This window comes from Taudactylus pleione, unplaced genomic scaffold, assembly GCF_031769625.1.
Source record: "Taudactylus pleione unplaced genomic scaffold, aTauple2 ptg001125l, whole genome shotgun sequence".
NCBI lineage: Eukaryota > Metazoa > Chordata > Amphibia > Anura > Myobatrachidae > Taudactylus > Taudactylus pleione.
In genome coordinates, this window is record NW_028285526.1 from 255,029 (window position 1) to 282,500 (window position 27,472).

The following is a 27,472-nucleotide window of genomic DNA, read 5'->3' on the forward strand; positions in this document are numbered from 1 at the left end:
GTCCGAGAGTGATAAACGACCAACCAATTAGCTCCTAACTGTCATTTTTCAAACACAGCCTGTAACATGACAGTTGGGAGCTGATTGGTTGGTCGTTTATCACTCTCCACTTTATCACTTTTCAGAGCTTAGTACATCTGCCCCTTAGTCACGTAAAAGTTATTAATGAAAGTGCTAAACCGTGAAGCGCGTGCAGACACACATACTGTACATACACACACACATACAGACACATGCGCGCGCACACACTAGAAAGTAAAGACTGCTGCAAGTCAATTACACGTATACTGCCTTCAGGACGGCCCTGATGTTATACAAGAGAGAGAAGCACCACCCTCCTCAGCATCAGAGCTGTAAGTAGCCGGGTGACCCACCTGCACCCGGAGATTCTGGTTCTCCTGCTGCATAGCGTTCTTGGCGTATTCCAGCTCCTTCAGCCGATAATCTTTGTCACTGTCCGCATTGCGCAGGGACTGGATGTTGTCATCCAAGCTGCGCAGCTTCATCTGATTTTCTTTCAGTTCTTGCTGAATACACAGGAGGAGACACAACGACAGGACGTTACACACAATCCCCCCACGTACAGGAAGGAGACCCAACGACAGGACGTTACACACAATCCCCCCACGTATAGGAAGGAGACCCAACGACAGGATGTTATACACATTCCCCCCACGTACAGGAAGGAGACCCAACGTCAGGACGTTACACACATTCCCCCCACGTACAGGAAGGAGACCCAACGACAGGACGTTACACACAATCCCCCCACGTACAGGAAGGAGACCCAACGACAGGACGTTACACACAATCCCCCCACGTACAGGAAGGAGACCCAACGACAGGACGTTACACACAATCCCCCCACGTACAGGAAGGAGACCCAACGACAGGACGTTACACACATTCCCCCCACATACAGGAAGGAGACCCAACGACAGGAGGTTACACACAATCCCCCCACGAACAGGAAGGAGACCCAACGTCAGGACGTTATACACATTCCCCCCAACATACATGAAGGAGACCCAACACCAGGACATTACACACAATCCCCCCACGTACAGGAAGGAGACCCAACGACTGGACGTCCTACACATTCCCCCCACGTACAGGAAGGAGACCCAACGACAGGAAGTTACACACAATCCCTCCACGTACAGGAAGGAGACCCAACGACAGGACGTTCTACACATTCCCCCCACATACAGGAAGGAGACCCAACGACTGGACGTTCTACACATTCCCCCCACATACAGATAGGAGACCTAACGACAGGACGTTCTACACATCCCTCCCACGTACAGGAAGGAGACCCAACGACAGGACGTTCTACATATTCCCCCCACGTACAGGTTTCCTCAGACATTATAGAAACAACTCTAAACAATGCACTAGAGAAAAAGACTGTTACTACTAGATTATTTGCACTGGTTGTAGTATTTATCCGCAGTCGTAGTCCGGTCTATTCTGCGGGGTTCTGGGTTTCGGCAGACGAGGAGCCTTACCTGCTGAAGGCGGTTCTTCTCTCGCAGTGAGGCCAGGATGGACTCGTACTCTTTGATTTGATTATCCTTGAAGGTCAGGTCTCCGCCGAGTGTTTTCTTGTCAATTTCTAATTTCTGAGGAAGAAACCATCTTATTAAACAGGGAGGGGTAATTCTGTATGTATGACATAAGTGTAGGGACCTGCTCACACTGCGGGTGGCCGATGCCCTTCGTATGCTGTAATACAGAATAACCGCTGCCTGGGTACAATCTAACATTGGGAATACATAATGTGTTCTTATCATCCTAAATAGAAATCTGAGGGCCTGATTCAGACTTCTACGCTAACGCCATAGTTTGCAGTCTGAGCAAGCGCAGGATCTGTACTACGCATGTGCAGATTGGCGTCTTGCGACGATTGTCAGTGTGCCCCTTAAGCCGGGAGGGGGCGGCGACGGGTGCGTTCTTGGAAACGGAGGAGTGTCGGCCCAGTTTTGAAGGCATCCCGAGGCCAGGGTCTGCGCCTTCCTGCGCAGTTTCACTGGGCTTTACAGCGCGATTACTGCGGACATCTTGAGGAACCTGAAGGTTACTCAGCTGTCCGATGGTCGCACAAGCGATCCGATGCTCCGGTGCTAGATAAATGAGAAGTAGAACCTGACTGGTTGCTATGGGCAATATCTACACTTCTAAAAACTCTCACTTTAGTAAATATACCCCCCTAGCGTGTTCTGAACTTGCTTTAAGTGCCCATCAAATCGTAGCTGCAAAGTGCAGCCGGTTATCCTCAAAAATGCCGCAATGTTCTAAATAAAACACCTTATACATGGGTTACACCATGTATCCTCCTGACACTCATCTTATACCAGCCGCAGTGCACCTCACACTGTCACTGACTGCAATGGTACATATAATACTAACTTGCCCTTCACCTCCCACCACAATCTACCTCTCTCTGACCCGTTCCGCCCTACAAAGAGTCCTCCAGGTATTTATTAATACACGGGCGATAACTAAACACACCAGAATGACTAATCATCAGGGCATTTAACTACTCTGTGTATAGACCCCACGCAATGTAAGAGGTATAATATATACAGTATAATGGTGCAGATGACTGTACAGTTACATACAGATGTGCCCACATACATCTATCCTCCGTGTGCTACAAGTCGCACCACACAACATGGGAGCTCAGTGTGACTTGGTAGCGCCGAGCGTCTTCTGTGCGACTATTTACCTTGAAATGAGTCTTATTTGCACATGTGAATAGATAGCAGAAGCAGCTTCTGCTGAGTAAAATTATATACAGCATGCCTATATTCTGTGTGTGCGACTGCGGGTGTATCTGCATGCCTATATTCTGTGTGCGCGACTGCGGGTGTATCTGCATGCCTATATTCTGTGTGCGCGACTGCGGGTGTATCTGCATGCCTATATTCTGTGTGTGCGACTGCAGGTGTATCTGCATGCCTATATTCTGTGTGTGCGACTGCGGGTGTATCTGCATGCCTATATTCTGTGTGCGCGACTGCGGGTGTATCTGCATGCCTATATTCTGTGTGCGCGACTGCGGGTGTATCTGCATGCCTGTATTCTGTGTGTGTGACTGCGGGTGTATCGGCATGCCTATATTCTGTGTGTGACTGTGGCTGTATCTGCATGCCTATATTCTGTGTGTGTGACTGTGGGTGTATCTGCATGCCTATATTCTGTGTGTGACTGCGGGTGTATCTGCATGCCTATATTCTGTGTGTGTGACTGTGGCTGTATCTGCATGCCTATATTCTGTGTGTGTGACTGCGGGTGTATCTGCATGCCTATATTCTGTGTGTGTGACTGCGGGTGTATCTGCATGCCTATATTCTGTGTGTGTGACTGCGGGTGTATCTGCATGCCTATATTCTGTGTGTGTGACTGCGGGTGTATCTGCATGCCTATATTCTGTGTGTGACTGTGGCTGTATCTGCATGCCTATATTCTGTGTGTGTGACTGTGGCTGTATCTGCATGCCTATATTCTGTGTGTGTGACTGCGGCTGTATCTGCATGCCTATATTCTGTGTGTGTGACTGCGGCTGTATCTGCATGCCTATATTCTGTGTGTGTGACTGCGGGTGTATCTGCATGCCTATATTCTGTGTGTGTGACTGCGGGTGTATCTGCATGCCTATATTCTGTGTGTGTGACTGCGGGTGTATCTGCATGCCTATATTCTGTGTGTGTGACTGCGGGTGTATCTGCATGCCTATATTCTGTGTGTGACTGCGGGTGTATCTGCATGCCTATATTCTGTGTGTGACTGCGGGTGTATCTGCATGCCTATATTCTGTGTGTGACTGCGGGTGTATCTGCATGCCTATATTCTGTGTGTGACTGCGGGTGTATCTGCGTGTGACTGCCGGTGTATCTGCATGCAAAATGCTACATTCGTGTCAGCGGCTGTAACACTGTAACATAGCATTACGCATGCAGATACACCGGCAGTCACACACAGAATATAGGCATGCTGCATATCATTTTACTCAGCAGAAGCTGCTTGCTCTATCTTTTTGAATCGTTGTGTGAATAAGACGTGTTTGAAGGTAAAAAGATGCATGAAAAGACGCTTGGCGCTACCGAGTCACGCCACTACATAGTGCGACTAGAAGGGCTGTTTAATGTGCCAGGAGGCCAGATGTATGTGGACCCATCTATAGGTGGTTTGAGAGTCCCTGTGATCGTAATACAGCGGTTACACATTACATTTAAGTCATCCTGCAAATGTCCCAGGTCCTCTCTCAGGCTGCTGAACGTGGATAACACGAGTCTCATCGACTTGTCTGAGGTCTGTCGCATCTGGGAAGACATTAAAGATATAATCAGTATTATAGTAGTATCCCACTGACCTGATAAAGAACAATGATCGTAGTGATCAGAGCTGTAACTAGACTATTTGGTGCCCTGTGCCAGAGAGCATTGCCCCCCCCCCCCCAGCTATTTTCAAATGGGGACATAAAATGTGCACCCAGAAAAAAGGGCCATGGCCTCATGGGGAAGGGCCAGGGAAGAGATAGGGGAGGCCAGGAGATGCTGGGGATAAATAGGGACATAATATAGTGCACCTGAGAAAGGGCCATGGCCTCATGGGTACGGCCAGGGAAGAGATAGGAGAGGCCAGGAGATGCTGGGGATAAATAGGGACATAATATAGTGCACCTGAGAGAGGGCCATGGCCTCATGGGGAAGGGCCAGGGAAGAGATAGGGGAGGCCAGGAGATGCTGGGGATAAATAGGGATATAATATAGTGCACCTGAGAGAGGGCCATGGCCTCATGGGGAAGGGCCAGGGAAGAGATAGGGGAGGCCAGGAGATGCTGGGGATACATAGGGACATAATATAGTGCACCTGAGAGAGGGCCATGGCCTCATGGGGAAGGGCCAGGGAAGAGATAGGGGAGGCCAGGAGACGCTGGGGATAAATAGGGACATAATATAGTGCACCTGAGAGAGGGCCATGGCCTCATGGGGAAGGGCCAGGGAAGAGATAGGGGAGGCCAGGAGATGCTGGGGATACATAGGGACATAATATAGTGCACCTGAGAGAGGGCCATGGCCTCATGGGGAAGGGCCAGGGAAGAGATAGGGGAGGCCAGGAGACGCTGGGGATAAATAGGGACATAATATAGTGCACCTGAGAGAGGGCCATGGCCTCATGGGGAAGGGCCAGGGAAGAGATAGGAGAGGCCAGGAGATGCTGGGGATAAATAGGGACATAATATAGTGCACCTGAGAGAGGGCCATGGCCTCATGGGGAAGGGCCAGGGAAGAGATAGGGGAGGCCAGGAGATGCTGGGGATAAATAGGGATATAATATAGTGCACCTGAGAGAGGGCCATGGCCTCATGGGGAAGGGCCAGGGAAGAGATAGGGGAGGCCAGGAGATGCTGGGGATACATAGGGACATAATATAGTGCACCTGAGAGAGGGCCATGGCCTCATGGGGAAGGGCCAGGGAAGAGATAGGGGAGGCCAGGAGACGCTGGGGATAAATAGGGACATAATATAGTGCACCTGAGAGAGGGCCATGGCCTCATGGGGAAGGGCCAGGGAAGAGATAGGGGAGGCCAGGAGATGCTGGGGATACATAGGGACATAATATAGTGCACCTGAGAGAGGGCCATGGCCTCATGGGGAAGGGCCAGGGAAGAGATAGGGGAGGCCAGGAGACGCTGGGGATAAATAGGGACATAATATAGTGCACCTGAGAGAGGGCCATGGCCTCATGGGGAAGGGCCAGGGAAGAGATAGGAGAGGCCAGGAGATGCTGGGGATAAATAGGGACATAATATAGTGCACCTGAGAGAGGGCCATGGCCTCATGGGGAAGGGCCAGGGAAGAGATAGGAGAGGCCAGGAGATGCTGGGGATAAAAGAAGAGGAAGCTACAAGTGAGAATTATAATAAACAGGAAAAGTGACAGGCCCAAACAGCACCCCCTGCCCTGCGGTGCCCTGTGCTCTGGCACTGGTCGCATCACCCTAGCTACGGCCCTGATAGTGATGTATAATATACCAGGAAGATCACTGTATAACAATGGATTTAGATTAAGGATTAAGTGGATTGGAAAGGAGACTGTTACTTTCCCTAATCACAATGAGAAGGTGATAATACCAGCGGCCGTCTGAGACACAATAGCGAGCATTACTTTTAGCGTTTCATGTTCTCACCTGGAGGAGGTAACGGATCTGCTGCTTGGTCAATTCCGAGACACCTTTTGGGATCAGTGATTCGATGTCCTCAGACTGCAGGGAAGAGAAGTCACATTATCACCTGGTCATGGAGAACGTTTGTCATCAGAGAAATGGTGACCAGTGGACCCTTATCATTAACAGGAAGCCACTAACATAATCCCGTCTGTGACTACTATAACCCACCAGCCCTAATACCTGCACAGCTAACGGCAGATTACACATCCCTCATATTACCAACCGTGTCCTGACGTACCTGATACTCCGAGTCTGAGGGTTTCCTGACAACACAACAAGAAAACGGTGTAAGTATAAATGGGGGACACTGAACGGAAACAGGACTGTACAGTATATAACAAAGGACCATTTTTTAAAAGAACAAAAATGCAAACAGTACAAGACATGGGCTACTGAAATATTGTGCGGGGAAAACATCTGAAGAAATGCAAAAATCGAAAAATCTAAACGCTAAGAAATAGCTGCGTGTTCTGCAAACCGTGGTCAGAAATTGGCGGCTCTGAACAGGGGGAATACATACAATTTACCCCGACAGCGGCATCCTGGCAGAGGAGGAAATCCCGATCATCCAAGGTAAGTATTTACTAACCTAATTCTACCCCCTAACCCTACTAACCCTCCCTTAAGGGTGCCTAACCCTAACCTCTCCCCCCACCCCTCAAGTGCCTAACCCTAATTCCCCCTCTAAGTGCCTAACCCTAATCCCCCCTCTAAGTGCCTAACCCTAATCCCCCCTCTAAGTGCCTAAACATAATCATCCCCTTCCCCGCCGCCTAAACCCAAGTCCCCCAGATGGGTGTCTCTAACCCTAACCTCCCCCCTGGGGGGTGCCTAACCCTAACCTCCCCCCGGGGGGTGCCTAACCCTAACCTCCTCCCCCGGGAACCCCCCCACCCCCGCGGCTGTCCGCGCCCGGCTTACTTTTAATCGGTAAGCCGGGTGTCGGGCTCCCGACGTAGGTAAAATGACAGGCGTCGGTATATCGATGCTTGTCATTTAACCCTTTGCCGGGATTAGACAGTTGGGAAGCCGACGGTCGGGATTCCATCCACCGGCCTCCCAAACAGGGCTGTGACTGACGCATTATTCTGAGGACAATAGTGCTACAAACATGGAAAGAATTGGCTCCTTAGCTTAAATCGGTTAATGAAGATTCTTATCACAAAAATTCTGTAATAAACTAAAATAAATCACATTGTTCATTTCTCATCAAATATGATCATCAGCATAAGTAACAATAGGCTGTGCCCTAATTCATAAGTTACCATGGCAAACAACAAAGTGTATCAATAAACAAAGTGTGTGTATTACAGGGGAGATCTTTTATTTGAAAGGAATAGGTTTAAAAAAAAACAAAAAAACAACAACATTTTCTATAGTTTTTTTTAGAAGAGAAGAGGCGGCACTGTGCCCCCTAATCAGTCACCTGTGCCCCCTAATCAGTCACCTGTGCCCCCTAATCAGTCGCCTGTGAAAATACTGCAATTTCACTGGCTATTACCTGGCTCCGATTTTTTCCACATGTTGCACCAAAAAGCTGTACAGGTCGGTGTTCTTCCGGCTCAATTCAGCCAGCAGCTCGCCAAAATAGCGAGCATCTAGTTGCTCCGGCCCAGACTGGTTGCTGTTCCGCAGCTGAAACGAAGCACAACAGCGGTGATCATCATACAGACATAAATTAATGCCGGTCAGAGAATGATTACAGTAAGTATAGCACGCACCCTGGAGAACCAACCTACCTAAGCTTGGACACGGTCCCCAGATATACTTCTTAATGTATAATTTGCAATGATCATAAATGAAATATTATTAAGTCACTGCCGCCTACTATGAGACCAACCAATCAGCTACTAACTGTCATTTTGCATACACAGTCTGTTACATGACAGTTAAGAGCTGATTGGTTGGGACTTTGGAGGAGATCTATCAAATATTGGAGAGAGGTAAGGTACCAACCAATAAGCTCCTGTCATTTTTCAAACACAGCTTGTAAAGTGACAGTTAGGAGCTGATTGGTTGGTACTTTATCTCTCTCCAAGACTTAATAGATGTCCCCCACTGCCCGACGCACTGCTGCACTGCTATACAGGTGCAGCCGCAGTGGGCTAAAAGGAGAAGCGTCTCCCTGGAGCGGCCCCTCCTTTCCCTATAGCACGCGGTGCCTCTTTGCGCAGTTTAAGGGAGACGGGGACTCGTATAGCACCACAGCGACACATCGGGCAGTGGGGGAACTATATCAAGCCTTCGAAAGAGATAAAGTATCAACCAGTCACCTGCAGTAGTTTATGTACTTTTTTTTGGGGGGGGGGGGTTGCACATGTCCCCGGAATTGACTACGCTCCTGCCAGTACCCGGGCCCATCAGAGCTCGATGGCCCTCAAATATTAGCACAAAACACAACCAGTGTGTATAAGGCCTCACTCTATAAAAAGAAAATGAATTACTAAAATGGGGCTATTAATGGCAATTAGTAGAGACCGTATATGGAAATACTTTAAAATTGACCTTTCATAACATTTCAGAACCAGTCATTCATTTTCCTGCCCCCATATGATAGAAATAAAGCACTTGCTAAGGCTGCTGTAAGGTATTCCTTTCCTGCCCCCATATGATAGAAATAAAGCACTTGCTAACACTGCTGTAAGGTATTCCTTTCCTGCCCCCATATGATAGAAATAAAGCACTTGCTAATACTACTGTAAGGTATTCCTTTCCTGCCCCCATATGATAGAAATAAAGCACTTGCTATCTCTGCTGTAAGGTATTCCTTTCCTGCCCCCATATGATAAATAAAGCACTTGCTATCTCTGCTGTAAGGTATTCCTTTCCTGCCCCCATATGATAAATAAAGCACTTGCTATCTCTGCTGTAAGGTATTCCTTTCCTGCCCCCATATGATAGAAATAAAGCACTTGCTAAGGCTGCTGTAAGGTATTCCTTTCCTGCCCCCATATGATAGAAATAAAGCACTTGCTAATGCTGCTGTAAGGTATTCCTTTCCTGCCCCCATATGATAGAAATAAAGCACTTGCTAACGCTGCTGTAAGGTATTCCTTTCCTGCCCCCATATGATAGAAATAAAGCACTTGCTATCTCTGCTGTAAGGTATTCCTTTCCTGCCCCCATATGATAAATAAAGCACTTGCTATCTCTGCTGTAAGGTATTCCTTTCCTGCCCCCATATGATAGAAATAAAGCACTTGCTAACGCTGCTGTAAGGTATTCCTTTCCTGCCCCCATATGATAGAAATAAAGCACTTGCTAATACTGCTGTAAGGTATTCCTTTCCTGCCCCCATATGATAGAAATAAAGCACTTGCTAAGGCTGCTGTAAAGGTATTCCTTTCCTGCCCCCATATGATAGAAATAAAGCACTTGCTACCGCTGCTGTAAGGTATTCCTTTCCTGCCCCCATATGATAGAAATAAAGCACTTGCTACCGCTGCTGTAAGGTATTCCTTTCCTGCCCCCATATGATAGAAATAAAGCACTTGCTAATACTGCTGTAAGGTATTCCTTTCCTGCCCCCATATGATAGAAATAAAGCACTTGCTAATACTGCTGTAAGGTATTCCTTTCCTGCCCCCATATGATAGAAATAAAGCACTTACTACCGCTGCTGTAAGGTATTCCTTTCCTGCCCCCATATGATAGAAATAAAGCACTTACTAACGCTGCTGTAAGGTATTCCTTTCCTGCCCCCATATGATAGAAATAAAGCACTTGCTAATACTGCTGTAAGGTATTCCTTTCCTGCCCCCATATGATAGAAATAAAGCACTTACTAACGCTGCTGTAAGGTATTCCTTTCCTGCCCCCATATGATAGAGATAAAGCACTTGCTATCTCTGCTGTAAGGTATTCCTTTCCTGCCCCCATATGATAGAAATAAAGCACTTGCTAAGGCTGCTGTAAGGTATTCCTTTCCTGCCCCCATATGATAGAAATAAAGCACTTACTACCGCTGCTGTAAGGTATTCCTTTCCTGCCCCCAAATGATAGAAATAAAGCAGCTCTTCTAACGCTGCTGTAAGGTATTCCTTTCCTGCCCCCATATGATAGAAATAAAGCACTTGCTAATACTGCTGTAAGGTATTCCTTTCCTGCCCCCATATGATAGAAATAAAGCACTTGCTAAGGCTGCTGTAAGGTATTCCTTTCCTGCCCCCATATGATAGAAATAAAGCACTTACTACCGCTGCTGTAAGGTATTCCTTTCCTGCCCCCATATGATAGAAATAAAGCACTTACTACCGCTGCTGTAAGGTATTCCTTTCCTGCCCCCATATGATAGAGATAAAGCACTTGCTAACACTGCTGTAAGGTATTCCTTTCCTGCCCCCATATGATAGAAATAAAGCACTTGCTATCTCTGCTGTAAGGTATTCCTTTCCTGCCCCCATATGATAGAAATAAAGCACTTGCTATCTCTGCTGTAAGGTATTCCTTTCCTGCCCCCATATGATAGAAATAAAGCACTTACTACCGCTGCTGTAAGGTATTCCTTTCCTGCCCCCATATGATAGAAATAAAGCACTTACTAACGCTGCTGTAAGGTATTCCTTTCCTGCCCCCATATGATAGAAATAAAGCACTTGCTAATACTGCTGTAAGGTATTCCTTTCCTGCCCCCATATGATAGAAATAAAGCACTTGCTAAGGCTGCTGTAAGGTATTCCTTTCCTGCCCCCATATGATAGAGATAAAGCACTTGCTAACACTGCTGTAAGGTATTCCTTTCCTGCCCCATATGATAGAAATAAAGCACTTGCTATCTCTGCTGTAAGGTATTCCTTTCCTGCCCCCATATGATAGAAATAAAGCACTTGCTAACGCTGCTGTAAGGTATTCCTTTCCTGCCCCCATATGATAGAGATAAAGCACTTACTACCGCTGCTGTAAGGTATTCCTTTCCTGCCCCCATATGATAGAGATAAAGCACTTGCTAACACTGCTGTAAGGTATTCCTTTCCTGCCCCCATATGATAGAAATAAAGCACTTGCTATCTCTGCTGTAAGGTATTCCTTTCCTGCCCCCATATGATAGAAATAAAGCACTTGCTAATACTGCTGTAAGGTATTCCTTTCCTGCCCCCATATGATAGAAATAAAGCACTTGCTAATACTGCTGTAAGGTATTCCTTTCCTGCCCCCATATGATAGAGATAAAGCACTTGCTACCGCTGCTGTAAGGTATTCCTTTCCTGCCCCCATATGATAGAAATAAAGCACTTGCTAAGGCTGCTGTAAGGTATTCCTTTCCTGCCCCCATATGATAGAGATAAAGCACTTGCTATCTCTGCTGTAAGGTATTCCTTTCCTGCCCCCATATCATAGAAATAAAGCACTTGCTATCTCTGCTGTAAGGTATTCCTTTCCTGCCCCCATATGATAGAAATAAAGCACTTGCTATCTCTGCTGTAAGGTATTCCTTTCCTGCCCCCATATGATAGAAATAAAGCACTTGCTAAGGCTGCTGTAGGTATTCCTTTCCTGCCCCCATATGATAGAAATAAAGCACTTGCTAACGCTGCTGTAAGGTATTCCTTTCCTGCCCCCATATGATAGAAATAAAGCACTTGCTATCTCTGCTGTAAGGTATTCCTTTCCTGCCCCCATATGATAGAAATAAAGCACTTGCTATCTCTGCTGTAAGGTATTCCTTTCCTGCCCCCATATGATAGAAATAAAGCACTTGCTATCTCTGCTGTAAGGTATTCCTTTCCTGCATCATGTTCTATCTGCCGCATTAGCAGTTTAGTATAGTAACACAAACTGATATGTATATAATTTACATAATTACAGCTATAAGACCGATACTGAACAGGATGTAAAAACATAAGAAAAAAAAAAACAAATACATTTTTTTAACACCGAAAATTCCTCTGTCTGGTGAAATACTAATAGCGCAAGTAATTTAGCTCCATGTCTCTCCGATTAGACTCACTGGAGCGTACACGAGCCCAGAGGTCTTTAGAGAGGATATTACAGTAGCGCAGTCAGTTTGGTGATGGGCATAGAGCGAGCACACAGCCAACCTGGCGTCTAAACCTTCACATGATCATTTTCAGGGTATGTAACATGAATGATCCCCACCTGCGGACTATAGATGGGAATGGTGAACGGAAACACAAACCTAATAGTGTTGTTCTGTTTGGAGTCGTCGCTACAGGTTCATGGATTGTGAGCCGCAGTTTGCTCCAGCGCTCGGCACGTACATGGGGCTCTGACATCTAGGATATTACAGGTATTTTATTTTCTCTGTACTTTCATTACAAACAACTGGGTCTATTTGCTTTTCGAAGCTATATAAAGCAGAGCGGAGCAAAGACATTACCAACAAATTAGCTTTACTACATTTACTATGATATAAACATTTTCTAGGGACCGTAATGGGAGCTCCCGGTGCCCACAGATGGACTGAATTAGTGTGGATTAGAAATTTAATGTTCAAGTCTGGCCAATAACATCTATTGCACAAGCAAAATCATCTAGTTTTATATTCCGATATTTTAATGCATTAATATTTTCAATTTCTTTTTTTTTATAACAAAAACAGCCATAAACAAGATTAATAGAACCGTATTCAGTTTGAGCCGAGCCGCAATACTTTTTCGCGGCCCGAACTTTTCGCCTACTTCGCCTGTTTAGTAGGCGGAAAAGTATAGCGCGCGTGCCCGCTTTACCCCGTATTCAATTTGAAAGTACACGAAAACGGGACCCGGCAAAACTTGAACAGGCGGAAAGTACTGTCAGATTTGGGGAAATCAGCCTGACGCCCCCCAAAAGATGCTCTGACATGGGGGTTCCCTATGGTACCCCCCGATTTGGCTTGCTGAAGGTATTTGGTGTTTTTAAACGGGCTCAATAGCTGCTAAATAGCGTTTTCCTATACGTGGTGCAGAATAGTATTCAGGAGTATTTTTTCCACAAAATAACTTATCCCAGCAAATTTGGGGTACTTCAAAATGGGGGTCAGCATATTTAAAAGTTGCTAAAGTGAAGTTGAAAAAAATTGTGAAAAATCCACCTGCCGCAAGCACCTGCAATGTAAATAACACAAGGGGCATACTTGGGGACCCCCCAGAGTCAATTTCACTAGTTTTTAACTTTGTACCCCAACTTTTTTTTTTTTTGCCCCTTTTTCAAAGTAATTTTTTGGGTGTCCTTAAGTGTTTTTTTTTATTTTTTGACACAGTTTACCTTTGGGGGACTGTCTGAAGGCTGCAGGGGGGTTCCCGCAATGTTGCACCCCAAAACCCCAATTCTGCACTTTTTTCCGCCTCCCATTCATAGGTGAAACTTTTTCGCCTATTACATTACATTGACTTTCCGCCTAGACAAAAAGGTCTTTCAAATCGAATACGGGGTAAAAGCAAAACAAACGAAAATGACGTCATCGCGGATCCGGACTTTTCGCCTCAAATTGAATACGGGCCTTAGTCTGGTATTGTTTCACGTGTGGCTCAGTCGAGCGAGTTCCCCACAAACGCCAGCTGTACCGTGGCTTTACTTTGCCATTAATTTAAGCATCTCGTGTGCCACACCTTAAACAAGCTTTGACTTCGCACATTTAGGAGCAGCAGACACGAAAATGGATTGATCAGAACTAAATTAATTTATTAAGAAGAACAAGATTTCAGTAGAAACATGACGCTTATGAGACGCCCCAGGGGGATAGGAGGAAGAAAAACAACTTGTATTCCTGGCGAATATCATTATAGGATTATAGGAGGCTGGAACAGCATCGGGCAACAAAATGTAATTAACTAGAGATACAATTTGCAACTGAATGCAATATTTATATATCTATTAATGCTCGCCTGCCTCACAAATCATACATATTTAATCCCAGCTACCATCCGTTGCATTTTACAATTGTAACTAAGCATGTTGGGGTAACAATTTACACTTGCACTGCTCACTGCCTTGCAAAGAGAAGACCATTTCAGCTGGCAGGGGTGTAGCTAGACAAGCATGGGCCCCGCTCAATACTGAAATGTGTGGGGGGGCTGATTTTTATACCGGAGAAGCCTGAACAGTGAGGGGAAACAGGACAGAGCACTGGAGCTGCAATGACCATGACATCAGCTAGAGAGGACAGATAAGTTGGTTAGGACTGGGTGCCACGGAATATGGGTCTTCGCTCCCCCAGGGGGCACAGACTGCTTCCACCAGAGAACAAGCATTATCTCTACCATCCTACATTATGTAGACTTCCCAACACCGTCTATATCTCGTCCATGTGCTGATTATCTTGCATTTGGTTTTCCCAAGACCTAATTTCATACTTAAAAGAAATGTAACAAGTAAAAGTGCCCATTTTGGGGAGAGAACATTAGCGATGACAATTTGGCAATTAGGAGGAGTCTGTATTAAAGTTGTTTGTTAAGCAGAACAGACAAATCCCATTCAGCGCTGACATTCACAGCACAACAATCACAGAGGGATGGAGAGAGAACCGGTTACGTTTGGTTGCTCTAAGCCCATAAGCGTTAATCACACGGGTCTAGTACATGGTAACCAGCGACGGTGCTTCAGAGAGAGAGACCTGGAGGGCGGCCAGACCACATTCCTCACAGGCTGCATTATTGGGGCTCCTTACACATCTACTCACAATGCTCTGCACAGCCCAGGACACAATGCTCTGCACAGCCCAGGACACAATGCTCTGCACAGCCCAGGACACAATGCTCTGCACAGCCCAGGACACAATGCTCTGCACAGCGTTTGTAATTACATATCATGCACAGCTGTCTAGTCACTGCTCTGCTCCTTAATGCCGTGCACTAGCCGTCACCAGGGACTATACACTACCATGTGCTGCACTGGCCGTCACCAGGGACTATACACTACTATGTGCTGCACTGGGCGTCACCAGGGACTATACACTACCATGTGCTGCACTGGGCGTCGCCAGGGACTATACACTACCATGTGCTGCATTGGGCGTCACCAGGGACTATACACTACTATGTGCTGCATTGGGCGTCACCAGGGACTATACACTACTATGTGCTGCACTGGGCGTCACCAGGGACTAGACTACTGACCATCACTATCCATCAAGAACAATACTGTACAATGTGCTGCAAGGGCCATCACTATCCACTAGATCAGTGGTTCTCAAACTCGGTCCTCAGGACCCCACACAGGTCACATTTTCCAGGTCACCTAGCAGGAGCACAGGTGTACTCATTACTCACTGACATTTTAAAAGATCCACCAGTGGAGCTAATTATTTCACTTGTGATTCTAAGGAGACCTGGAAAACATGACCTGTTTGGGGTCCTGAGGACAGAGTTTGAGAACCTGGGCACTAGGGACTATACTGTACCATGTGCTGCACTGACCATCACTATACTGTACATGGGCTGCAAGGTCCCTCACTATCCACCAGGGACTATACTGTACAATGTGCTGTACCAACCACCACTATCCACCAGGGACTATACTGTACAATGTGCTGTACCAACCACCACTATCCACCAGGGACTATACTGTACAATGTGCTGTACCAACCACCACTATCCACCAGCGACTATACTGTACAATGTACTGTACCAACCACCACTATCCACCAGTGACTATACTGTACGATGTGCTGTACCAACCACCACTATCCACCAGGGACTATACTGTACAATGTAATGTACCAATCACCACTATCCACCAGGGACTATACTGTACATTGTGCTGTACCAATCACCACTATCCACCAGGGACTATACTGTACAATGTAATGTACCAATCACCACTATCCACCAGGGACTATACTGGACCATGTAATGTACCAATCACCACTATCCACCAGGGACTATACTGTACAATGTACTGTACCAACCACCACTATCCACCAGGGACTATACTATACAATGTACTGTACCAATCACCACTATCCACCAGGGACTATACTGTACAATGTACTGTACCAACCACCACTATCCACCAGGGACTATACTGTACAATGGGCCGGTTTATGATGTAGACGATATTGAAGCAGGCGTTTCCATACGGTACAAGTAAAATGCAAATGCAGCAGTATGCGCCTGTAGGAAATATACACCTCCGAAATGCCTCTGCGACCCGAGTGCAGCGTCTGAAGCTTACACAAACCGGCTGTCGGAACCCCTCTGCCACTTTCAGGGCTTGGCACACCTACAAAATGGGGGCAACAATCATCCACTCATGTAGAGGTTTGCCTAGCTAGGTGCAAACTTTGCTCCCACCGCTGTTCCTTGGATTTGTAGGAAGAATTTTTTTTTTTTATTGTAAACCAAAAATGATGTTGTTCAATATGTAGTAGATGGTGGTAACTAGCAAATCTATCTGGTTCCAGCCCATCTCAGGAGCAGCCTCTAGTATGGTTCCCATGGCCACGTGCCTTTTTGTGTGCATAAAGCTTGTATTGTACTCATCCATTGTGTGCCAAATGTCTAATTCTTCCATGGATGTTCGGGATGTGGGTCATGCCCCTGAGATAAGAAACCTGCAGATACGGGTCCACATATTCCAACATTACAAAAAAAAAAAAACACAAGTAGCCAACCTATTGCTGGATTCACCAGTGATCTGCGAATCCTGGGTATTCAATAGTAGTACATTTTTTACTGCTTTTAATAGTTTGTTGAGATCCACACTGAACACTGATGTAAGATCTGCTCTGACTTCAAGACAGACCGTCTCGTCAGACAGAAGTAGCATCACACCTGCGGTCTACACGGTTCTATCATCATCATCAGAATAAATAATAAGTTCCTCCCTTTCTACGATGGTTTGATAATAATCCCTTAATATTTCTGTAGTGCTTTTAAGGTTTGGGCTTTTCCATGCTTATACTATATATTGTTCTTTACTTACCCTCGTAGACCTTCTCTAGGTCATTAGGAGTAATATCTCATAGAGCAATATCTTAGACATCCTGATTGGATGTGTATGTACTAAGGGCCTGATTCAGAACCGCTCGCTCGCGCTGTGAGTTCACAAGCGGCCCGATGTTCTGCGTATGCGCATGCTTTGTTCTGTGCGTGCGCAAACTACACATTGCGATTGCAACCCTCTCGCTCGCCCAGCAAAGGCAGCGCAGGGTAATGAGTGACAGGAGAGGCCGTTTGTGGGTGGTAACAGGGGCAGGACACTAATAACGGGGATGTGGAGGTGCGAACGCAGGCGTGCCTGGGTGTTTCAACGCCGTTTTAGAGGCGTGCATAATTAACAGGCAGCGTCATAGTACACGTCACTTGCCTTTTTTTACACCGATTTCCTCGCAATGCTTGCGGTAGGGTAAAGCTACCGCAAGCACTGCGTTCACATCCGATGGTGCTCGATGTACCAATGTTTTAATACACTTCCTGGAGATGACATGTGCTGGTGGGCGGCTCTGCCTGTGCGATTGGGCGTACGCATACACAAAGTGGCCGCTCGCTAAGACATGGTGGGCGTGCTTACGCCTTGGCGAGCGATCGCTTCCCGTGACGTCACTTTGACAAATTTGCATATGCATCCAGCGAGCGTACACAGATAGGGCCTGATTCAGACCCGCTCACTAAGTGTCATCAGACTCAGAGTTAGATGTTGTACTGTCCCAAACGCCTGTCGCGCAGCATCGTGTCTGTCGCGTCCTTGCAGAAAAACACCAATGAACGCCTCAGTCTGATTTGTAAGGTCTCATTGTTAATTTTCTAATATGTGTAATTATATTTTTCATTGATTTGATTTGGTTTCCTCCAATCTTTGCAGAGGAAGAAACTAACATGAGCGAGAGAAGCAGAAGAGCAGCCGCAGTAGTAGCAGAATTTCCCCACCAAAACCATTCCACCTGCACACGTGGTACCACATCTACGGTCACGTCTATGGCCCTTCTCCCGGATTATCTCAGATAATAATGGATCAATTAAGGATCAATTAGGGATCAACTAAATTCCAGTTGTGCTAATATCAGTTGTACAGATATCTATATATTAATTAGACACTTTTAAAAGCAAAATATTAAATCCTTTCATTTTTCAAAACATAAAATTCACAACTTTTCGCTGCAGATCACAATGTGTTATAGTAAATGACAGATTCCCTGAAAATGAAGGGGTCTATTTACTAAGCAGTGTTAGGAGAAGTGAAAAGTGATAAGGTACCAGCCAATCAGCTCCCAACTGTCATTTTTCAAACACAGCCTGTGAGATGACAGTTAGGAGCTGATTGGCTGCCACCTTATCACTTTTCCTAACATTGCTTAGTAACTAGACCCCTTTATATATTATAGTCTCTTTCACAGGTATTTTCTAAGCGTTCTCTGGTGTAGACATTAGTGGAAATCATCTATACCATTCATGCTGTAAACGCTCTAACACTCCATCAGGACAGGCAAAAAATCTGCTGTTGTCATCAGATCAGCACTAGCCCTGGGAAGCTGTATGCTCTGATTGGCTACAGGCTGGCTCTAGCCCTGGGAAGCTGTATGCTCTGATTGGCTACAGGCTGGCACTAGCCCTGGGAAGCTGTATGCTCTGATTGGCTACAGGCTGGCTCTAGCCCTGAGAAGCTGTATGCTCTGATTGGCTACAGGCTGGCACTAGCCCTGGGAAGCTGTATGCTCTGATTGGCTACAGGCTGGCACTAGCCCTGAGAAGCTGTATGCTCTGATTGGCTACAGGCTGGCACTAGCCCTGAGAAGCTGTATGCTCTGATTGGCTACTGGCTGGCTCTAGCCCTGGGAAGCTGTATGCTCTGATTGGCTACAGGCTGGCTCTAGCCCTGAGAAGCTGTATGCTCTGATTGGCTACAGGCTGGCTCTAGCCCTGAGAAGCTGTATGCTCTGATTGGCTACAGGCTGGCTCTAGCCCTGAGAAGCTGTATGCTCTGATTGGCTACAGGCTGGCTCTAGCCCTGAGAAGCTGTATGCTCTGATTGGCTACAGGCTGGCTCTAGCCCTGAGAAGCTGTATGCTCTGATTGGCTACAGGCTGGCACTAGCCCTAGGAAGCTGTATGCTCTGATTGGCTACAGGCTGGCACTAGCCCTGGGAAGCTGTATGCTCTGATTGGCTACAGGCTGGCACTAGCCCTGAGAAGCTGTATGCTCTGATTGGCTACTGGCTGGCTCTAGCCCTGGGAAGCTGTATGCTCTGATTGGCTACAGGCTGGCTCTAGCCCTGGGAAGCTGTATGCTCTGATTGGCTACAGGCTGGCTCTAGCCCTGAGAAGCTGTATGCTCTGATTGGCTACAGGCTGGCTCTAGCCCTGAGAAGCTGTATGCTCTGATTGGCTACAGGCTGGCTCTAGCCCTGAGAAGCTGTATGCTCTGATTGGCTACAGGCTGGCTCTAGCCCTGGGAAGCTGTATGCTCTGATTGGCTACAGGCTGGCTCTAGCCCTGAGAAGCTGTATGCTCTGATTGGCTACAGGCTGGCTCTAGCCCTGGGAAGCTGTATGCTCTGATTGGCTACAGGCTGGCTCTAGCCCTGAGAAGCTGTATGCTCTGATTGGCTACAGGCTGGCTCTAGCCCTGGGAAGCTGTATGCTCAGATTGGCTACAGCAGGGCCGTAACTAGGGGGGGAACAGGAGGTGCACGTGCACCGCGTGCGCTGCTGCACCTGCCGCCACAGGGAGGCTCCAAGCCGAACACCCGCTGAGATTTTATCATCAGCAGGCGCCCAGCTCCTTCTCTGCAGCGCTGCGGTAGCCGGAGGCTGGAGTTCTCTCCTGAACGCCAGCTTCCATCTCTCCCCACGGGCACTATGAGAGAGACGTCATGACCTCTCTGAGCAGTAGAGCGGGCCGGACGGCGGACGTAGGAGCGGGATTTAAGGTTTTTTTTTTTGTGTGTAAGCGGCACTACCATATGGGCACTACTACAGGGGCATTACTATATGGGTACTACTACAGGGGCATTACTATATGGGCACTACTACAGGGGCATTACTGCAGGGGTTGCCAAATTACTGTCTTGCCCCCGGTGACAAACATCCTAGTTTCGGCCCTGGCTACAGGCTGGCTCTAGCCCTGGGAAGCTGTATGTCTGATTGGCTACAGGCTGGCACTAGCCCTGGGAAGCTGTATGTCTGATTGGCTACAGGCTGGCACTAGCCCTGGGAAGCTGTATGTCCGATTGGCTACAGGCTGGCTCTAGCCCTGGGAAGCTGTATGTCTGATTGGCTACAGGCTGGTAGTCTTTTTTATGACCCTGGCACACTGATTGTTTAAAGGTTCTCCCTCCACACCTCAAAGCTGCTCATAGAACTTTGATAACAATTACAATAGGCCCCAGAACACCAGGAAACCGGCAACACGGACACGCTCGCAGGCTATCAATGTACGTATCCTACCTGCTCGACGGACTGCACGGACACCTGCTGCTGAACGCTCTGCTGCTGAACGCTCTGCTGCTCCGATACCAGGTTCTACAAGACAAGGTACAGTCAGCTGACATGTTATCATTTAGTACTAAGGGGCCCAATTCAATCTACTAGAAGGTTGCACTGTAGATGTGTGTAAAATAAGGCAGTTATGGTAAAGAAACCATCATTCACGATCATTACTATAAACATCCCGCTGCATTATGCTGTGCGAGACGCTCCTATGGATCCTCAACATTCAATTTTATTGGCCTCTATGTATCAGCAATGAAGACGTATAAAAATTAGCCTATGAGTTGGGGTCCTAGGACATGTTACAGGATGGGAATTATTACCACTCAGCTCATGGACCAGGGCAGCCTAGCCGGACCCCTCTACCACAGTCAGAACAAAACAATGTCCGCTGTTTAAAGCACAAGGCCAATAAGTGTCCCGAATACCCAGATTACAGGGGAGATGTATCAAGCCTTGCCCAAAACAACCAATCAGCTCCTAACTCTCATTTACCCAGCACAGTTTTTGAAATGACAGTTAGACGCCGATTGGTTGCTATGGGCAACAACTCCACTTTATCTCTGTCTGAGGCTCAATACATCTCCCCTTTATATCCCCACAAAGTTACCTCCGTAGACTGGATGGAAACTCGACTCTGGTTGTTTTGCTCAATCACTTGATCGTTTATTGAGGACACGCTGGCTCCACTTACGATCCGCGTCCTCCTGTCCTGTACAAAGAAAAGGTCACAAGTTAAAGCAACAATTCCATCTAAGAGTGACATCTGTAACCCAGGTCATTGTCTGCCCGCGGAGACAGTTTGTGCTCTCGTTTTATCACATGGAGCCCAGAAATGGATAATGTGAGTTGCAGGAGACATGATCCAGCTCTGTATCTGCTAATACAGTTCTGCTGGTGGAAAGGCAGACAGTCTTCAGTAATATCATTAATTAACAATTGCTTATATATCACAGCTCTATGTGCAATGATTGTGGCAATAAATTCTTAGCACTGATTCAGAGTTGAGCGCAAGTCAGATTAACGGCCAGATCGTGTGAATCCTAGCACTGCACGTGCTCCGCAGCAGAGCGCAAGACTAACAGCGTTATCAGAGTCACGCGCAATTCATTCGCACCTCCACTTGTGGCTGAACGGGTGTAACGGAGTGGTAACATGGCGCTGACACTTTGGTTAAGTCAACTGAGGTTGTCCAGCCCAAATAACCAGCCTCATCTGCTACCTGTACGGACTAACCAGCCATAGATATCATAGGTGTGGCATGATGAGGCGGTCAGTATATTATCCTATTACATGTACGGACTAACCAGCCATAGATATCGTAGGTGTGGCATCATGAGGCGGTCAGTATATTATCCTATTACATGTACGGACTAACCAGCCATAGATATCATAGGTGTGGCATGATGAGGCGGTCAGTATATTATCCTATTACTTGTACGGACTAACCAGCCATAGATATCGTAGGTGTGGCATCATGAGGCGGTCAGTATATTATCCTATTACATGTACGGACTAACCAGCCATAGATATCATAGGTGTGGCATGATGAGGCGGTCAGTATATTATCCTATTACATGTACGGACTAACCAGCCATAGATATCGTAGGTGTGATATCATGAGGCGGTCAGTATATTATCCTATTACATGTACGGACTAACCAGCCATAGATATCATAGGTGTGGCATGATGAGGCGGTCAGTATATTATCCTATTACATGTACGGACTAACCAGCCATAGATATCATAGGTGTGGCATGATGAGGCGGTCAGTATATTATCCTATTACATGTACGGACTAACCAGCCATAGATATCGTAGGTGTGGCATCATGAGGCGGTCAGTATATTATCCTATTACATGTACGGACTAACCAGCCATAGATATCGTAGGTGTGGCATGATGAGGCAGTCAGTATATTATCCTATTACATGTACGGACTAACCAGCCATAGATATCGTAGGTGTGGCATGATGAGGCGGTCAGTATATTATCCTATTACATGTACGGACTAACCAGCCATAGATATCATAGGTGTGGCATGATGAGGCGGTCAGTATATTATCCTATTACATGTACGGACTAACCAGCCATAGATATCGTAGGTGTGGCATCATGAGGCGGTCAGTATATTATCCTATTACATGTACGGACTAACCAGCCATAGATATCATAGGTGTGGCATGATGAGGCGGTCAGTATATTATCCTATTACATGTACAGAGAGTACTTACCGTACACGTGACACCTCCATGCAGTGCTAACGAGACTAGAGCCAAACAGTTCATGGAACCCGATGACATTACTTTGTCCCCATTGAGTGAGGTCTTAGACAAGGGGTGCTCAATGTGCATCCCTCCAGACGCTATGGAACTACACATCCCAGCATGCCCTGCCACACTTTTAGCATGCCCTAATAGAAAGACTATGCCAAGGCATGCTGGGATGTGAAGTTCCAATGAAGCTGGAGGACCGAATGTTGAAGTCCTGTCTTAGTATATTTATGCAAGATTAGAAAAAAATACCCGTTACTATAGCTGTAATACAAGGATTACAGATAGGTATATTTATATAGATGGATGTATATTAGATGTATGACCTCTGTAATGTATCACAAATACATCCCCCAATACTTTCACTTCCCGGATACAGACCCCAAGACGGCCGACGCCCGGTACAGCCAGTCACCCATGTGTAAGACTCACCAGCTCCGGACTTGCCATCTCTACCCTCCTGATGGTCTTCTCATAGATGACATTATTGGAGGGAACGTAGTTCACCCCTTTCAGGTAGGTTTGCTGAAAACGGTGGATAATATTATGGTTACCAATGATGAAGTCAGATCTGAAAATGTCCAATTATCAGGAGGTCTAGGCACAGAGTAACACAACTGTAAGACACCTCCCCAATCCGTCCCCGTCCCAATCCATCCCCTCCCCCAATCCGTCTCCTCTACGCAGAGGAAGCAGCTGGTCAGTTACCAGACACTAGAGATATAGGCCGTATTCAATTTGAGGCGAAAAGACATTTTCACTTGTTTTTAGGGGAAAAAGTTGCGCCTATGAATAGCAGGCGGAAAAAAGTGCAGAATTGGGGTTTTGGGGTGCAACGGTGCGGGAACCCCCCTGCAGCATTCAGACAGTCCCCCAAAGGTAAACTGTGTCAAAAACTTTTTAAAAAACGCTTAGCACCCCAAAAAATTACTTTGAATTTGGGGGTGAAAAAAAAAATGTTGGGGGACAAAGTAAAAAACTAGCGAACTTGACTCTGGGGGGGTCCCCAAGTATGGCCCCAGATGTTTTTTTCATTGCAAAGGCTTGCGGCAGGTGGATTTTTCACGATTTTTTTCAACTTAACTTCAGCAACTTTAAAATATGCTGACCCCCGTTTTCAAGTACCCCAAATTTGCTGGGATAAGTTATTTTCTGCAAAAAAACCTCCTGAATACTATTCTGCACCACTTATAGAAAACGCTATTTAGCAGCTATTGAGCCCGTTTAAAAACACCAAATACCTTCAGCAAGCCAAATTGGGGGGTACCATAGGGAACCCCCATGTCAGAGCATCTTTTGGGGGGCATCAGGCTGATATCCCCAAATCTGACAGTACCATCCACTTGTTGAAGTTTTGCCGGGTCCCGTTTTCGCCTACTTTCAAACTGAATACGGCGATACGCGGGCACGCGCGCGATACTTTTCCGCCTGCAAAACACGCGATGTAGGCGAAAAGTCCGGGAGGCAACAAAGTATCGTGGCTCAACTCAAATTGAATACGGGCCATAATTGCAGAGAGAATGTCCGATGGCAGAGCTAGGACCAGCAGCTCTCTAATGATAAAGTACAGTTCAGCCAAAGTCACTATACAGGGAAATAACAGATACAAATCACAAATGTTTCAACTCAAAATTATAATAATATTGTTTTCTAGACACATTCAGCACCCTAATACTCTGTATGCATTTAGGGTCACAATCTCCCCGTCTTCTAACGGCAGCTTCCAGTAGGGTGACACAGCAAAGCACACGTCTCAGTGCATTTACCAATGGTGGATTTTCAAAGCCGCCAATTGTTTGCGGTTTTGCCCGTAGAATATTAAACGCTAAACGCTCTTGGGTTGTGCTTTTCAATATTATTTCCGTTTTAAATTATACAGGCAGAAAACGCCAAGATCCGGCAGCTTTGTGAAGTCGCCATTTAGCAAATAACCTGTAATCTCCAGCTGGTACCATGAACATGACGATGAGGTCAGTGTCCTCCAATGGCCGCCACAACCCCCAGGACCCAGGACAATACAGCAGCTTTGGGAGGTGGGGGAACAGGACATTCGGTGCATGAATGTGTGACCCCCATCATGTCACCATGGGCCAGAGGATATATGGAACGTTCCCAGCAGCTTGTGTCCATGTCACGCAGATACAAGGCTGTCCTGGAGCGATAGAGGGCCCACCCAGTACTATAAAGTGACAATATACTCTATATAATACAGCCAGGACTGTAACCCACCTGCTCCGGATTCTGCACTATGTACCTGCGCACAGTCTCATGCTGATACGGCTGGATCTCCTGAAAACAACACATAATTCAGTATAAGTTACCAACAGCTAAAAATCCTCATGTAACGTATAACGGCCATCAGCTTTATCAAACTTTTAGCCATCACTACAGTAGATCTATAAATCTTCTCCATTTGCTGTATTACAGGTATATTCCGGGATATACCTGTAACACATCTGGTCTGTATATACAGCACAGAGAGAGTTTGAATGAATGAAATCCATATACAGATGTGTTCTCATACATCTAGCCTCAATAACCCACGCAGTAAGACTTGCCTGGCGTGAATGAGTCGCCAGGTCCCATGCTACTCTGCTAGCGTCAAGCGTTTTTTTTTTACGATAATGCATCCAAGTCGCAATGTGATGCTGCTATTACGCACCAGCAGACTGCGCTAATTAATGTGATGTGACACCTGTATATCTGTGTGCTCCTGAGTGTGTATATAGGAGACTGTGCTGAGTAATGTGATATGTGACACCTGTATATCTGTGTGCTCCTGAGTGTGTATATAGGAGACTGTGCTGAGTAATGTGATATGTGACACCTGTATATCTGTGTGCTCCTGAGTCTGTATATAGGAGACTGCGCTGATTAATGTGATATGTGACACCTGTATATCTGTGTGCTCCTGAGTGTGTATATAAGAGACTGTGCTGAGTAATGTGATATGTGACACCTGTATATCTGTGTGCTCCTGAGTTTGTATATGGGAGACTGCGCTGAGTAATGTGATATGTGACACCTGTATATCTGTGTGCTCCTGAGTCTGTATATGGATACTGCACTGAGTAATGTGATATGTGACACCTGTATATCTGTGTGCTCCTGAGTTTGTATATGGAGACTGCGCTGAGTAATGTGATATGTGACACCTGTATATCTGTGTGCTCCTGAGTCTGTATATGGGAGACTGCGCTGAGTAATGTGACACCTGTATATCTGTGTGCTCCTGAGTCTGTATATGGGAGACTGCGCTGAGTAATGTGACATGTGACACCCGTATATCTGTGTGCTCCTGAGTCTGTATATGGAGACTGCGCTGAGTAATGTGATATGTGACACCTGTATATCTGTGTGCTCCTGAGTTTGTATATGGGAGACTGCGCTGAGTAATGTGATATGTGACACCTGTATATCTGTGTGCTCCTGAGTCTGTATATGGGAGACTGCGCTGAGTAATGTGATATGTGACACCTGTATATCTGTGTGCTCCTGAGTGTGTATATAGGAGACTGCGCTGAGTAATGTGATATGTGACACCTGTATATCTGTGTGCTCCTGAGTTTGTATATGGGAGACTGCGCTGAGTAATGTGATATGTGACACCTGTATATCTGTGTGCTCCTGAGTCTGTATATGGATACTGCACTGAGTAATGTGATATGTGACACCTGTATATCTGTGTGCTCCTGAGTCTGTATATGGGAGACTGCGCTGAGTAATGTGACACCTGTATATCTGTGTGCTCCTGAGTCTGTATATGGGAGACTGCGCTGAGTAATGTGACATGTGACACCTGTATATCTGTGTGCTCCTGAGTTTGTATATGGGAGACTGCGCTGAGTAATGTGATATGTGACACCTGTATATCTGTGTGCTCCTGAGTCTGTATATGGGAGACTGCGCTGAGTAATGTGACACCTGTATATCTGTGTGCTCCTGAGTCTGTATATGGGAGACTGCGCTGAGTAATGTGACATGTGACACCTGTATATCTGTGTGCTCCTGAGTTTGTATATGGGAGACTGCGCTGAGTAATGTGATATGTGACACCTGTATATCTGTGTGCTCCTGAGTCTGTATATGGGAGACTGCGCTGAGTAATGTGACACCTGTATATCTGTGTGCTCCTGAGTCTGTATATGGGAGACTGCGCTGAGTAATGTGACATGTGACACCTGTATATCTGTGTGCTCCTGAGTCTGTATATAGGAGACTGTGCTGAGTAATGTGACATGTGACACCTGTATATCTGTGTGCTCCTGAGTCTGTATATAGGAGACTGTGCTGAGTAATGTGACATGTGACACCTGTATATCTGTGTGCTCCTGAGTCTGTATATAGGATACTGCGCTGAGTAATGTGATATGTGACACCTGTATATCTGTGTGCTCCTGAGTCTGTATATGGGAGACTGCGCTGAGTAATGTGATATGTGACACCTGTATATCTGTGTGCTCCTGAGTCTGTATATGGGAGACTGCGCTGAGTAATGTGACATGTGACACCTGTATATCTGTGTGCTCCTGAGTCTGTATATAGGATACTGCGCTGAGTAATGTGATATGTGACACCTGTATATCTGTGTGCTCCTGAGTCT

At 46.4% G+C, this 27,472-nt stretch overlaps 1 protein-coding gene across 2 annotated transcripts in view; it reads right to left on the reverse strand.

Annotated features, from left to right (window-relative positions):
• The window catches only part of POF1B (POF1B actin binding protein), an 81,496-nt gene that overhangs the window by 17,523 nt on the left and 36,501 nt on the right, over nt 1-27,472 (reverse strand). For both annotated transcript variants that reach the window (XM_088461926.1, XM_088461927.1), the window contains 10 exons: nt 25,099-25,158; nt 23,302-23,394; nt 21,206-21,307; nt 20,554-20,628; nt 7,736-7,869; nt 6,473-6,497; nt 6,196-6,270; nt 4,233-4,325; nt 1,509-1,622; nt 375-527 (listed from right to left, as the gene is read on the reverse strand). In XM_088461926.1, the coding sequence (XP_088318052.1) occupies nt 375-527; nt 1,509-1,622; nt 4,233-4,325; nt 6,196-6,270; nt 6,473-6,497; nt 7,736-7,869; nt 20,554-20,628; nt 21,206-21,307; nt 23,302-23,394; nt 25,099-25,158 (924 nt within the window). The remainder of the gene's footprint in view (nt 1-374; nt 528-1,508; nt 1,623-4,232; nt 4,326-6,195; nt 6,271-6,472; nt 6,498-7,735; nt 7,870-20,553; nt 20,629-21,205; nt 21,308-23,301; nt 23,395-25,098; nt 25,159-27,472) is intronic.